The 16,428-nt window shown below is 32.9% G+C and overlaps 1 protein-coding gene across 2 annotated transcripts; it reads left to right on the top strand.

The window, feature by feature from the left end:
• Window positions 1-3,818: 3,818 nt before the first annotated feature.
• LOC143064404 (uncharacterized) lies at window positions 3,819-15,844 on the top strand. Of its 2 annotated transcripts, none has more exons than XM_076237214.1 (5): window positions 3,819-4,030; window positions 9,497-10,067; window positions 12,191-12,372; window positions 14,012-14,292; window positions 15,157-15,844. In XM_076237214.1, exons 1-2 carry the CDS (start codon window positions 3,921-3,923, stop codon window positions 9,735-9,737), a joined length of 351 nt encoding a protein of 116 aa, XP_076093329.1. In that variant the 5' UTR covers window positions 3,819-3,920; the 3' UTR covers window positions 9,738-10,067; window positions 12,191-12,372; window positions 14,012-14,292; window positions 15,157-15,844. The 2 variants fall into 2 exon arrangements, with proteins under 2 accessions (XP_076093329.1, XP_076093330.1); XM_076237215.1 differs by lacking the exon at window positions 3,819-4,030 and adding an exon at window positions 5,984-6,130.
• The last annotated feature ends 584 nt before the right edge of the window (window positions 15,845-16,428 follow it).

Raw genomic sequence — 16,428 nt, 5'->3', positions numbered from 1 at the left:
AAGAGTTTACGACAACAATGAAAAATGATTGTTCTAAATGTTAACTTTCCCCTTTAGTTTGAACATATTTATTTATAGTGGATTGGTAAACAATTTTTGCAACTTATATCAATCCCTTTTCACTTTGCGGGTGCGAGTGCTGCATTGTAGTGGCATTAGTCTGCTCTTTTTCGAAATCTACAAGGGTGTCTTTAACGTGCAAGAGATATGGCTCTCTCTTAACACGGGTCAGCCATTTATCGTCCCCTTCCGACGGACCATCATCGTGTCCTCAAGACCATACTGGCAAATGGTTTCAAGTCCCTGCAATTTTCATCCTGGAACGGGAATCGAACCAGGAACCTTTGTGTTAGTAGTCCGATGCACTAACAACTACACCACGGCTCTTAACAATTCATTCAATATGCTCATGTTTTTTTGTCGCGTTTTAGATTTCAATGAACGTTATTTGTGTATTATAAGTCTTTACCACAAATTAATTAAACTTTCAGTGAATTCTTTCATAGATACAAAGATTTTCTTATAGAGTTTTGCTAGCGCTGTATCTGTAACGTAACTGTTCTAATAAAAAAAGATATCACGTCCCATTTTTTACAGTGATTTTATTTATAGAGCCTGTACATTTAAATACGATCATGGTGAACTCATATATTGATCTTTTGAAAACAGGTATGACGATCATTTAATTTTCGGGGAAGGATTTTGAAAAATGGATAAGATCTGAGCCTTGTTAGACCTGAAAACAAATAACCTTGAAAAAGACACGAAGGAATAAATTTGATTTGCATCACAGAGTTCAGGAAACAAGTGTGTACATAAAGGAAAATAAATTGTCATGCAGTAAAAAGAAAAAAAAAAAAAAAAAAAAAAAAAAAAACACCAACACATGCATAGCACCAGATGAAAATTAAAAGTCAATCCATAACAAATACTCCTACGCCGCTAGGACCGAATATCAATTAGTCATCCCCTAAAATGTTATTAAAATTATAGTTTAAACACTTTAGAGAATTATTATGAAATGTAAATAAATATATGATTTGATAAATATTGTCTACATGTAATGATGATTTTTTTCCTAATATGTAAACGACCAGGTTCTGTTTTGAACGGTATTTTGTAATTGTTCTCTATTACGTCTAGTATGTTTTGATTATCAGTTACCAATTTCCATTTATTTAACATTATCTTTAAACTACCTACAGGTGTCTATAAAGTAGTTTCAGGTGAATTCAAATCGTTTTTGTAAAGGTAATAAAATGAATGTACTTAATATCTGGGACTTCTTATTTTCATAACACTCCAATTACCTCTATTTCCACAAGTAAAACATCTACAAGGCTTGTTTACTTGTACGGTAGTTTAACATGTCCTACTAAGAACTAGCGATGGCACTTATTAATCTCGTTAGCAATGGCTTCTCGAATTGAAGAATCTAACCTGGTGTCTATTTTCACACTACGACTGTTGGGTAGAAAGTGGAGGTTTTCAAAATATTTTCCCGTATATGAAATTTTAGACACAACTAAATTATAAATTCATGAACATCGTAGCTACAAATATTTGCCGCTTTTCTTTAAACGCGGGAACAATATCATGTTCAGTTGTTGTTTTATAGATCTTTAAACTTTTCTGTTGATCGACCTATTGTATTTGTTCAGATTACTATAATCGTTTTTTTCTTCTTCTGCCACATTTTCTTCTTGTGGTGTAAAGTGGTTTTGCAAGATGTCAATAAGGGATCATAATATTTTGCATATGTTATCGAACAGTTATTGCACTTTTGAAACTAATCCTGTTTAACCGAACATTTTTATTGTAAGAGTTATCTCCCTGATACTGTTTTCTTTTGTGCGCACCGTTAAAGATTTCGTAAAATTATTTCACCAAATTGCTTATCATATCCGTAGAACATTGTGTATAATATTTACTGAAGCATTCCGGAGACGAGACTCTATACGAGTTATTAACCCATTCTGTTTTTTAAATGAGTGAAGTCTAAACCATGAGTTATAGACTTAGGGTCTTTTGATATGAGATCTTCAGTCCATCAAGAAGAAAACGAGGTCAAGGTCTAAGGTCAAGGACACTCAGGATCTCATTAATTTTGATTTTGGTTAATTATTACTTTCCAGAAACCGTATGGAATATTGACAAACTATTAATTAGTTGTGACATATCGTAGCATGTATATTTTGTTAAAAAGGGTGCGCTGATATTGAGTGGAGTTTCCTTTCCTATTATACTTAAAAGTAGCTGTATTGATAAATAACTAATTTCCCATATATAGTGGACGTAAAGGTAAATTTGACTTTCTAGATTTTGACCTTTGCTAGAAGAGACCTTTTGTAAACAGGAAGAAGCAACTTATCTTTCTTATTCAAATAAAAAATATACGTAAATTTGTTTTTGGAATCAGCATAAAGTAAGCTTTTATTTAAAACCGGAAGCGAATTTATTTTAACCAGAAGTTGATATTATCTCCCTTAATTGAAGAAAAAAGTGGTTTAACAATGTATCTACAACATAGTGTGTGATAAACATTCATGTAAGATCGCACTTACTGTTTTTATCCAATTTTGTTATCTCAAATGAATTTGGGTGAAAGGACCTTTAAAAAAATGGAAACAACACGTTAAATAATTTTTTGCGTCCGAAGCGCTTTTCTGGATTTACATTCATCAGGAACGCTCAAAGCCAAACATTTGAAATCTGAAGATGTAAAAGTACCGACAACGTTGAAGAGCTTTATGTCAAAAATACCTAAAATTAATAGCTAGATTCATCTAAAGCCAACTTTAGCCTGAGGGAATTGAAACCTTAGTTTCTTAATAATTTCCAAATTTATAAACGGACAACTTTAGTAAAGTTTGTTAAATCATGTCAGTACCGAAGTAATGACTACTGAGCTGATGATACCCTCGGGGACTAATGGTCCACCAGCAGAAGTATCGACCCAGTGATGTAAAAAATGGAAACAACACGTTTAATAATTTCTTGCGTCCGAAGCGCTTTTCTGGATTTACCTTCATTGAACAATTGGTTTTAAATGATATTTTTACATGTTTCTGTGATAAGTAATCGAAACATTGTAGGCCAAGAACTGTATTTGAAAAGTGACAACAGGAACACTGAAGTGCAACAGAAACTAACGCCAACATGCATAGAAACGAACTATTTGATGACAACTGCCATATTCCTGACCTGGTACAGGACGATTTAAGAAAAAAATGGTGGGTTTTTGTTGGTTTCTGTTTTCAGCACCTCCTGGTTGCACCCATTTGTGGTGACTCTTTCCTCTTCTTTATAGTTATATTTATGCTGTGTTTGTTATGTTTTTCAGTCATGTGTATTGATTATATAGTGAGATGTTTATTTTAAAATATGTTCATATCTCATTACATAATTATGTATATAAGAACCATTATAAAATTAAGGTTCCAAATCACTCAAATATGATCTGACATGGATTTGAGTATTCTAATAGTAGATCTCTGTTTGTTATACGCTCCTCGTGTATTCAGGAATTTATACATTCTTGACCTTTATTTTGGGGATTTGAGCATCAATAAAAGTCATTCAGTAAAAGCACTTGGAACCCACAAAATCTGGAAAAAAAGATTTATGATTATATAATGAATATCTTCATTGTTTACTTGCATGCAATTTATCTTTCGCCCATCATTTACAAGATATGTGATAATTCAAAGGCTTAAATCCTAATAATATGTAATCTGAAGAAATCAATAGTATATAAATTGACAGCATATACAATCTATCATGGTTTGTTCAAACATCTAAAATAAATAAGGCTGCGAATAAAGTTGAGTTATAACATTTAAAACTTTTTATAACAATTGCTACTTCAATATTATCAATTGTATTAGAAAAGAAAGTTAGAAATAAGTTATTGCAATACAATGGCGGAGAGTTCCACTAGGAAATCGGGACAAATTGTAAGAACACCAAGAACTAATTTTAAAGGAAGTCTTGGACAAATTCAATCCCATCAACCGTATATTGTGCAACAGTAAGTTATCTAATATGTCATTTAAAATTTCTGTCATCTGGGTAATTGTGTTTTATTTTGAAATACTATGTTAAACAGTCCAGAAGAAATTAGAGGGGGAAATATCATATGAACGATCTTTACAATAAGTTGAAGAAAACAGACAGCATTACCAAAATGAAAATAGGAGAAAGAAACCATGAACAAAACCTTCATTTTGTTATTGTTCTATGTTAGTTTTTGTATTCTGGTCTTTCATTTTTGCTAATGTGCTTTGTCTATATGCCTTTTTGTGCTTCTTTGTTACATGCTTGTTTGTTTTTAAAGTGATCACGATTATAAAACAATGTTGACTGCTGTACCCTATTTGTTACATGTTTAGTTCCCGAGGGTATCACCAGCCCAGTAGCCAGTACTTCGGTACTGGCATGAAAATACGGATTTTTTGTGTTATTAAAATTTGCTGTTACAAAATGATAGAAATTATTATAAATTAAGGAATGTATCTCCCCCATGCAAAGCTCTGATTCCTTTCACGGATTTGGCTATACTTTTTGGACCTTTTGGATTATAGCTCTTCATCTTTTATATAAGCTTTGGATTTCAACTATTTTGGCCACGAGCATCACTGAAGAGACATGTATTGTCGAAATGCGCATCTGGTGCAAGAAAATTGGTAACGTTAATTTTATAACTACCACTGGGTAGATGCCTCTGCTGGTGGACTATTAGCCCCTGAGGGTATCACCAGCCCAGTAGCCACTGGCATGAAAATACGGATTTTTTGTGTTATTAAAAGTTGCTGTTACAAAATGATAGAAATTATTATAGATTAAGGAATGTATCTCCCTCATACAAAATGATAGAAATTATTATAGATTAAGGAATGTATCTCCCTTTGATTCCTTTCACGGATTTGGCTATACTTTTTGGACCTTTTGGATTATAGCTCTTCATCTTTTATATAAGCTTTGGATTTCAACTATTCTGGCCACGAGCATCACTGAAGAGACATGTATTGTCGAAATGCGCATCTGGTGCAAGAAAATTGGTACCGTTAATTTTATGTTTACCTATTATGTCTATTTTTTTTTGTTCCCTCACCGTTGTCAATATAATGGAATTTGATGCGATTGTCATACAAATGAGAAGTTTAGCTAGCTATAAAACCAGGTTTTATCCACCATTTTCCATATAAGAACATACATGTAGCAAGTGAAGAACATAACAGTTGTTATCTATTCGTTTGATGTGTTTGAGCTTTAGATTTTTTCCTTTTTATTAGGGACTTTCCGTTCCTCGGAGTTCAGTATTTTTGTGAGTTTTCTTTTTAAAAGTATACGAATCCAACATAAACTGGAGAAACTCGGATGCCTCAGATAGGTAATCAGATAATGCTCCTCTAGAAGCACCCGGCACTACACTAATAACAAGTGAACAAATTGTTATAGGTCGAATACGTTGCAATAAGAGTACGCAATTCTGGCATTCAGGTTTTAACTGTCTGACCAACGGTTCAACTTATGCAGGTGTTAGCGACTGTTAATTCTCGGAAGAGAAAAGTTAAAAACGAGAAAATAGGAATCATCTCCATTGTCGTAATTTAAGTCTCATAAGAACGGTATTATAATTTTTTTCCTGAAATGTAAATAAAAAAGCTCTTAGTACGCACAAAATAGTTGGTACACTAACTGCCTATTTCATGCTAATATAATGCCGATACATGTACATATATGTATGGATTCTACCATTGCATCGAGTGTGATACGATTTTCATCCACTCTAGACAGTTATAGTTTTAGAATCCTAATAATATTTAATATGTAGAAATCAAAAGTATATAAATTGAGAGCATATACAATCTATCATGATTTGTTCAAACATTTAAAATAGATAAGGTTAAGAATAAAGTTGATTAATAACGTTTAAAACCTTTAATAACAATTGCTTCTTCACTACTATAAATTCATTGTATAAGCAAAGAAAGTTAGAAAAAAGTTATTGCAATACAATGGCGGAGAGTTCCACTAGGAAACCGGGACAAACTGTTAAAATACCAAGAACTAATTTTAAAGGAAGTCTTGGCCAAATTTAATCACATCCGCCGTACATGGTGCAACAGTAAATTATCTAATATGTCATTTAAAATTTCTGCCATCTGGGTAATTGTGTTTTATTTTGAAATACTATAATGAATTTTGTTAAACAGTCCAGAAGAAATTAGAGGGGGAAATATCATATGGACGATCTTATCAATACGTTGAATAAAACAGACAGCATTACCAAAATGAAAATAGGAGACACATGAACAAAACCTTCTTCATTTTGTTATTGTTCTATGATAATTTTTGTATTCTGGTCTTTCATTTTTGCTCTTGTGCTTTGTCTATATGCCTTTTTGTGCTTCTTAGTTACATGTTTTTAGTTAATATAGTGATCAAGATAATATGACTTCTGTACCCTATTTGCTACATTTTTACCTATTATGTCTGTTTGTTTTGTTCACAACGTTGTCAATATAATGGAATTTGGTGCAAATGTCATACAAATGAGAAGTTTAGCTAGCTATAATCCACCATTTTCCATATAAGAACATATCTGTAGCAATTCCAGAACATGACAGTTGTTATCTATTCGTTTGATGTGTTTAAACTTTTGATTTTGCCATTTGATTAGGGACTTTCCGTTCCTCGGAGAACAGTATTTTTGTGAGTTTACTTTTTAAAAGTATACGAATTCAACATAAACTGGAGGAACTCGGATGTCGAATTATTCTCTTCAGAACGGTATTATAAATTTTTTCCTGAAAGTTAAATAAAAAAAGCTCTTAGTACGCACAAAATAGTTGGTATACTAACTGCCTATTTTATGCTAATATAATGCCGATACATGTACACGTATGTATGGATTCTACCATTGCATCGCTTGAGATACGATTTTCATCCACTCTAGACAGTTATAGTTTTAGATATTAAAAAAAGAATACATTAAGCAATACATGTACAGAAGACTAACTCAAACAAAGTCTGATTTTTTATACATTTTCACTGGATTTTCTCGTTGTCTTGAAGACCCTTCCATGGTCTTAGACTTTTTTCTGCTCTTTGGTCGGATTTTTGTATGTTTGACACATTCCCTGTTTTCATTTTGAATTTTAATGACCTAAGATCTATTTTGCTATCCTTGTTAGGTTCATTTTGTTCATAAATGTATAACTGCTTAATTATTCATGTAAATATACATAATTTACATTAAATATTGAGGCTAACTACGTATATACACTACTGTCTAAAATAAAAAGGAGGACCAAATCAAACTCAGTGTTGAAGATCATTATAAATAGCCCAGAAATATTAAAACGTTATACCAAATCTCGCTTTGCACATCTATGTATGCTGTAGAAAAATTATCTCGTAGTTTTATTTCATGCTAGCACATATTCGACGATGCTAGTGATATGCTGAATAACGAAACGTCTATCAGCAGTGGCATCGAACCAATAGTTGTAAAATCATCAACCTTATGATTATTCTTATTTCAGTCTTAAAGAACTATATTAAAGCTTCGTCTGATAAAATAATCATCATCTATTATAACATTAAAAGAAATGAGAATACCAATATGTTGATGTAATGTGTCCGAAGCGCGTTCCTTGGTTTATCCGTGCACATTGTACATCAGAGCTCATTATTTTGTGAAGACAAGGAGGCATTAGTACCGAACAAGTGACGTTAAATGTGATTGTACAAAAATGTCATTTCAATGTAGATTGATATAGTTGCACAGAATCAGGTTTACACGTGTTTAGTGTCAATCGAAGGTGTTCATATGACGACAATGGCCTGAAGAGACATGATTTTATCTATGTTTTATGAATATTTAAAACCATTGGGTTTTCTTGGACTTTTATCTTTCAAAGTACATACCGAAGTATTAACACTTTATTTTAGAGATATCAGTTAGATAATAAGCAATCAGTAACATTTCTTGGTTACCACGTTGTTAAGTAACCCCAGCTTTGATTAAACTAATTCAGTAATCGAATATGTATATAATTGTACCACAAAAGGTATGTAGTTTTGAAGCTTACATGACAAATGTTCATATGCTTACGTTATTAAATTTACACAAAGAAAATAACATACAGATTGAATCAAAACAAATTATCCTACACGAAGTCTTGTGATAAGATTTGTTTTAATGATATCGATAAAATTTAAAGCGAAGTGAACACCTTTGAATGTTTCGAAAAATATTTGCACAATTAATGTTAGGTTTAAATATTACATTCTTAAATAAAATTTGTTTCAACGCAAATTGTAGCGACATCAATTGGTAAATCCGGTACCTTTGATTACTATTGACATCACTGGGTTGATGCCACTGCAACTGGACGTTTCGTCCTCAAGGGTATCACAAGCCATGAAGTCAGACCTTCGGTGTTGAAATGAATATCAATTATATGGTAATTTTTTAAATTAACTATTGCAAAAGAATAGATTATTCGAAGTGCTGGGATTTTACTATCCAGAGCATACATTACCTTAGGGGCATACGATACAGTTACAGGGAAGGTAATGATGTTGCTAACGTAAAATGTTATTTTCGCGACGTCAAACTGTGACATATCGGGAAAAGATGCATTTTTCGACTGATTTTTATCATTCAAACTGATTTAATTTGAAAACTAGTTCATGGACCCCTATTTTTTAAAACAGCAATTTGTTTCATTTTGCAAGGAGATTATGACCCAAATTTTATAAAACTGTAAATAGCGCAATTTTTTTTAATTTTGATAAACATGCAGCAAAAAATGACGTTTTTTCCTCTATCCATGAACATTTGATAAATATAGAGTTATTTCGGAATAAAAATTGCATAATTTTTAATGATACTTATAAAATACAGAAATTACCGATTATTTAACAAAAACCATTTTGTGTTTATCTTTTAAAACAAAAAAGTTATGTCTTTCTTTCGAAAAAGAAAATACGGACACAAATCTGAATTTTGAGCAAATATACAAAATTTCAAACTCATTTTACTCAAAAAGTAGCACATGAAGGTATATTTTTTATTACATATTTAATTTAAGGAGGTAAAAAATAGCCTATATGCAAATTTTCATCAACTTGTAAATACAGGTTCAAAACTGTATCGTATGCCCTTAATAGTCGTATTTGGCACAACCTTTTGGGATTTTGAGTCGTCATTGCTCTGACGACTGGCATATCAAATTATAAGCCTTGTACCTTTGGTAACTATCGATGTTATTAGCAGCATTGTTATTCAGGATTTGCATTTCATTGAAATAAAACATGGTGTCTGAAATAAAACCAGTAATAATGCAACTAACAATAAACTTCATTCGAAAATTGGGTTTATACAATATCTGGCATAAATATACTGTGACGGTAAACAAAGATCTTCTGATATAAAACAATTTGTAAAAAGAGTATTTTGTGACTAAAATTTGATACTTTTCAGAGCAATTCGAGAAGAAGAAGACGGTGTTGTTGTTAATGACGAAGTAGACGACGAATACAGTCCTGATGATTTTGCTAGTGATACATATGACGGCGACTTTGAAATTGATTCAGACGAGGGCTTAAACGACTATTATAGTTCTGAAGAAGATAATGAGGACGAACTATTTCAACATATAGATGTTGGAAATGGTATTAAAGTTAAAACATCAGAAGAACTAATGGAGCCTTTAGGACAATAGAAAACAACTGTTTGGAGCAACGAAGAACGAAATAAACACTTTAAACCACCACCACATAACCAAAAGAATGTAAAATTTGTGACAGATATTTATAAATTTTCTACAAGAGCAGTCACAAAAGCTGTGCAAAACATCACCAATGCAGACGAAAAGAAACTTGTTAAGGAGAAACAGTGCACATTTGCTCTGGTTGACAAATACCATGGGAAGGTTTATTTCCAAGTTCCAGTGGATGAAAACATTGTTCCTATTAAGGACAAGGACATAAATACTTACTGGGCATGGGTAGAAATTGGGGATACTTGGAGGGCCATACCCGCATCTTTGATGGTAATATTTCTTTAAGTTCAATACATACCTTAGGTTGTTTTAAAGAGTCTATTACTAGTAATACACAAATCAATGTACCTACATCACTGGTCAAAAAGAAGGAGGTATAGGTTTGACTCTGTTTGTCCATCCGTCGCATGCTAAATGTTATAGAAGCTACTTTTGCAAATACACGAATAATGTATTGCTAGACTTGCAGAAGAAATCATAAACTAATGCAAGATCAACCTCGTCAATATTAGTAATTTGGTGAATTAAAATCCAAAATGAAACAATACGCTTTGTTTGCTGAACAAAGATTTTTATGAGAAAAAATAATGTGAAATTTGAATTTGAAATGGTCTGAATAAATGAATAAAAACTCTTACTCTCAGGCAATTGGCCAATGTATTGTTTAGGGGACCTCCATTTGATATTTAGGGGGGGGGGGGGGACGTAAATTGGTTTTGGATTGTTGTTTCATTTATATCTGATGTTACGCATGCTAATCATTTTGTGCGCGAAAAATTATTTGTACTTTTCTGTCTTATGCAAGGTTATTTATTTCAAGCTTTTCCTAGTTCAGCATACTAGTATTCATTTTTAGCTCACCTGGTCCAAAGGGCCGAGTGAGCTTTTCTCATCACTTTGCGTCCGCCGTCCGTCGTCGTCGTCGTCGTCCGGCGTCGTCTCTTAACTTTTACAAAAATCGTCTCCTCTGAAACTCCTAAGCAAAACTAAACCAAACTTGGCAATAATCATTATTGGAGTATCTAGTTTAAAAAATGTGTCCGGTGACCCGGCCAACCACCAAAGATGGCCGCCATGGCTAAAAATAGAATATAGGGATAAAATGCAGTTTTTGGCTTTTAACTCAAACACCAAAGCATTTAGAGCAAATCTGACATGGGGGTAAAATTGTTTATTAGGTCAAGATCTATCTGCTCTGAAATTTTCAGATGAATTGGACAACCTGTTGTTAGGTTGCTGCCCCTGATTTGATAATTTAAAGGAAATTTTGCTGTTTTTGGTTATTATCTTGAATATTATTATAGATAAAGATAAAATGTAAACTGCAATAATGTTCAGCAAAGTAAGATTTACAAACAAGTCAACATGACCGAAATGGTCAGTTGACCCCTTTAGGAGTTATTGCCCTTTATAGTCAATTTTTAACCATTTTTCGTAAATTTTAGTAATCTTTAACAAAAATCTTCTCCTCTGAAACTACTGGAACAAATTAATCCAAACTTGGCCACAATCATTGTTGGGTATCTAGTTTAAAATATATGTCCGGTAACTCGGCCAACCAACCAAGATGGCCGCCATGGCTAAAAATAGAACATTGGGGTAAAATGCAGTTTTTGGCTTATAACTGAAAAACCAAAGCATTTAGAGCAAATCTGACAAGGCGTAAAATTGTTAATCAGGTCAAGATCTATCTGCCCTGAAATTTTCAGATGAATCGGAAAACCCGTTGTTGGGTTGCTGCCCCTGAATTTGTAGTTTTAAGGAAATTGTGCTGTTTTTGTTATTATCTTGAATATTATTATAGATAGAGATAAACTGTAAACAGCAATAATGTACAGCAAAGTAAGACCTAAAATAAGGTCAACATGACCAAAATGGTCAATTGACCCTAAGGAGTTATTGTCCTTTATAGTCAATTTTTAACAATTTTCATAAAATTTGTAAATTTTTACTAACATTTTCCACTGAAACTACTGAGCCAAGTTCATTATAGATAGAGATAATTGTAAGCAGCAAGAATGTTAAGTAAAGTAAAATGTACAAACACATCACCATCACAAAAACACAATTTTGTCATGAATCCATCTGCTTCCTTTGTTAAATATTCACATGACCAAGGTGAGCGACACAGGCTCATTAGAGCCTCTAGTTAAAAATATTCAACCCTTAGAAAGTACACCGATCGTCTCTTTGTGAACTCAGGTGTATTAATTGTGTAACACAGAAGCTGTTCACTGATTTGAATCGTACTGTCATTGAGGGACTTTTTTTCTGTTGTACGGATATTGCGTAATGCAAAGCATATACCTAGCAAGTTAATGACATGGTAGTCGTTGAAAAATTAAAATAAACATTGCAATGTGTATATTGAGAACAACAATGTTTTGCTTCAGAATGGATATGTCGAATTTACCTGCAATCGAATGAAGAGTTTTGGAATAATTTACGGTCCAAAGATAATGGAAAATGTTGTACAGCCTTCTGGGACAACTATTTCTACTGGAAAAGATGGTCGACTAGTTTTACAATTTGATAAAGGGAGTGTGGATAAAGAACATAAAGTTTAAAATATTCGGTATAGTACATTAATATAACACATTGTTGAACTTAATAATAAAAATCAATGAAGATATGTATAATGCAGTGTACTTATATAACTTAAAGAAATAAACAATCATAGGAACCTCAATTATATTCGTATGGTATAGATAACATTTAAAGACTATAAATTATTTTACACAAATTTCAAAAAAACACTACATATAGAAAAAACGGATAAACACCCCATCATACATTCATTTGTATTATAATAGTATGTATACATTGTATTTATTAAGCGTACAATGCATACATTTGTTAAAACTGGTATTCACATACCTTGTTATCTTTGATTTTAAACAACATTCCCATTCTTTACACAATACCAACTCTAATTCACAATCGTTTGATGTGTTTTATCATTTGATTTGCCATTTGATTACGGACTTTCCGTTTTGGATTTTCCTCAAAGTTCAGTATTTTTGTTATTTTACTTTTTTTGTAAATTTATTCTCCAAATGTTGAAGACTTGAACTTAACAGACTACTGGTATATGTGTTTGTCTTTGTCCCAAAACGTCGCACACAAGTTGCATTCAGAAAAAAAATGTTTTAGTTATGTGGTAAGAACTATTAAAAAATATCAGAATCTAATGCTGTCATTGCATAAAGACCCAGTCCCACTATACCACGATCGCACCACGCTCACAATGATCTTTAATAAATTAAGATCGTGGTGAACTCGCAGTATGAACGGCATGCAAAGGTAAAGTTTCGTTTCAGTCACGATGCTACTATGTCCTCATCACGCTTCTACAACGATCCCGCTACAATTACACAACGTCCTCACCACGCTGTTTCTGCAACCTCACTACGAGTATCACGATCTTTCTACGATCATCACGTCCTCACTACGACAATACCACGATTTATCCAATTGCAACACATTTCTACTACGATTATAGCACTTTCGTACATCGACCATACTACGTTCATACCACATTCATACCGCGATTTTACTACGCTCTCAGCAATAACGTCAATTGCAACATCGTGTTCCATATAAATACTGTATCATTCGTTAGATATTTCTCATTGATAGGTAGAGTTTCCCAAAAACAACGCAGTCATGCAACCAAAATCTACACAAGGGTAAGGGTAGAGGTAGAGGCTGAGGGAGTTCTGATAGTAACGAATCATGATCCAGAAGATTTATGTCTGACCGACCAATCCACCCTGAATCAAAAATTATTACTGGTCCATCAAGATCAAAAACGAAACTTTAGTGAACGATAGTAGGGATGACACAGGTGAAAGAGGTTCAAATTACATACATACATACATTCAAAAGCTGGAGAACATTTATAAATTTTATATGACAATGTCAATCAGCATGATGATCGTAGTATAAACGTGGTAAGGTCAAAAGAAGAGCGTGATGAGGACGGCATGGGCATACTATGATCTTAAACAGCGTGATATAAGCGTGGTATAAACGTGGTAAAGTCGTAGTGGAAGCGTGTTTGGGTCGCGGTTAGAACGTGATGGTCGTAGTGAGATCGTAGTAAAGTCGCAGTGAGATCGGAGCGCAGTCTCCCCGTCTAGAATCGCACTTTCGCTAAGCTGTCGCTACGGTATTAGGTTATAATCAGATTTATATTTTATATTATCTTTTAGATACAAAGACCTGACCAGGGATATGTAAAACACTCATTAAATGCCAAAAATGTGGTGGCATATGTCAGCGACAAAATCAGATTGAATTATGAAAAATCACAATTCAAAAAGCCAATGCATTTGAGTGGAACACTCAGTTGTGATGACGACCAAGGGTCTGATTTTGAGGAGTTTGATATTAAGGTCGTTGGCTACCAAGATGAAAACCCTATCATCCTAGATACAATAGCAGAAAGGGTGACAGCGGGAAGATTTACCGGAAAAGTGGAAGGTTATGACGGGTAATTATAAGTATTATTTGTTAATTTTAAAGTTACATTAGTAATCATTATGTCTATGTAAGTATTGAACAGAGAAAAGGTATAAGAAGGCGTATTAAATGTTACGGAAAACAGTTTTAAACACTTGTTTTCAGTTGCACTATGATGGTATCAATACAGGACAATATTTAATGTTATGCACTGAACTACAAAAAAGCAAGGGCTCCTGCGGGTGCGGGAATTTCTCGCTAAATCGAAGACCCATTGGTGGCCTTCGGTTGTTGTCTGCTCTATGGTCGGGTTGTTGTCTCTTTGACACATTCCCCATTTCCTTTTTCAATTTTATTTTAAGTTTTACTTCATTATGAGTGATGTTTTTTTTAATATTTGTCTTTCCATCTACCAATATATGCAATAGGATATTTTTTTTTTTATTAATGAACAAAAATGTGAAAACATTACCTTAGACTTTACATGATATATTTGGTTAGCATGTGTTGCTGAATCTTTCTTTTTCCTTAGTAGTGTTTTTTGTCAGCTTTTTGTTGTTTTTCTATGGCTATGGTTCGAAAAAATTCTGGCTGCTTTTCTTTGATTTGTGGAAATTTGATTGCAAATTGGTATGCTATACATTAAAGTCTCAACTTTTTTTATCAATAGGTAGACTTGCAACAATTATTTCAGGATCTGTACGTTAGTTTTGTTCATCGTATCCAAAAACCTCTGGTTTCTTGTTCTTCATGTTGACCAACCTTTCAGAACATAATTTACTTGTGTTTTAACATTCACATGTGTCAAAATTTGTATAACTAGCATTTTCATAATAACAAGATGGACTGCTACTCAATATAGACAAATTGATTACTTGTTATTGGTCTTTTTCAGGGCAGCCTTTGTTGCAATTAAACGCGGGAAGACGGGAAAAGAGAATTTTGCAGAAACATTAAAAAACGAACTGGATTTAATTTACGGAAATCGAAAGTTGTGCAAAGTTTTTTTATTTTTTCACGAGAAAAATAATACAACTTTATATTTTAAAGCTGAGTGTTGTTTGCAACGAAATTCTGATGACATGATTGCTAAACACAAGGACCACAAACTTATCTTCGAATCTATGGATATTTTACTACCTCCACATCAAAGGATTCGAATTCGGCCAACCGGTTCTTTAGGACTCAAACCTGGAATAAAAAATCATCCATTTCTTTTCTTCATGTATGTTACAAAAGAGAATAACACGTTGTTTTCTGTAGAATTAAATAGAGGAATGGGCAGATCAACGAATGCTATTATAGAATTTTCAACGGATAACCAACGAAGAGGAGAAATTACAAAAGCGGATTTCAGTTTAGATTTTCTGTCAAGTGGGAATCAAAGACACAATTTGAGTCGAGCAAACTCTACACTAAGTGATATTTTTAGAACACAACCAAATAATGCCACTAAAATTCGTGATTTAAAAAACACTGTTTAATTCTACATTCGAGAAAATAAAATGTATGTGCATTGTAAGTAAATATTTCAGTATAAAACATATTTCTAGTATATAACTTATAAACAAATTCCATTGGTTGATGGAAGTGTTTCAATTTTCATCAATAAATTTGACAATGTTGCTATTTTTAGGTGATTTGACAGCTGTACGGTCAGCCTGAGTGATTCGTTTTGTATAAGGCGTAGGTTAGCTTATGTTTGCATTTAGTAGTATTATTGCTTATGACACAACTATCTGTTAAAAACTTAAGGACATTATATTAGAACAACAGCAAGTACCGTACGCCATTCAACAAAGAGCAAATTTGAAACTAAATACTTAGCTATTAAAGGCACGAAATGAGAAATTATGGAGCAATCAAAAATGGAAATACTTACAGCTATATTGACGCTGCAACAATAATTACAAAATGGCAGGTTTAAATTTTTCTTTAAAAATATCCTGTAACAAGTCAGGAAAATGGCCATTGTTATATCCTTGTTCGTTTCTGTGTGTGTAACATTTTTACGTTGTGTTTCCGTTGTGTCGTTTGTTTTCTCCTATATTTGAATGTGAATTCACATTACTATAAGACGTGTCACGGTACTTTTCTATCCCAAATTCATGTATTTGGTTTTGATGTTATATTGGTTATTCTCATCGGATTTTGTCTAATGCTTAGT

This window comes from Mytilus galloprovincialis, chromosome 2 (assembly GCF_965363235.1).
Source record: "Mytilus galloprovincialis chromosome 2, xbMytGall1.hap1.1, whole genome shotgun sequence".
In the NCBI taxonomy this organism is placed as follows: Eukaryota; Metazoa; Mollusca; class Bivalvia; order Mytilida; family Mytilidae; genus Mytilus; species Mytilus galloprovincialis.
This window is presented reverse-complemented; position numbering and strand designations above follow the sequence as displayed.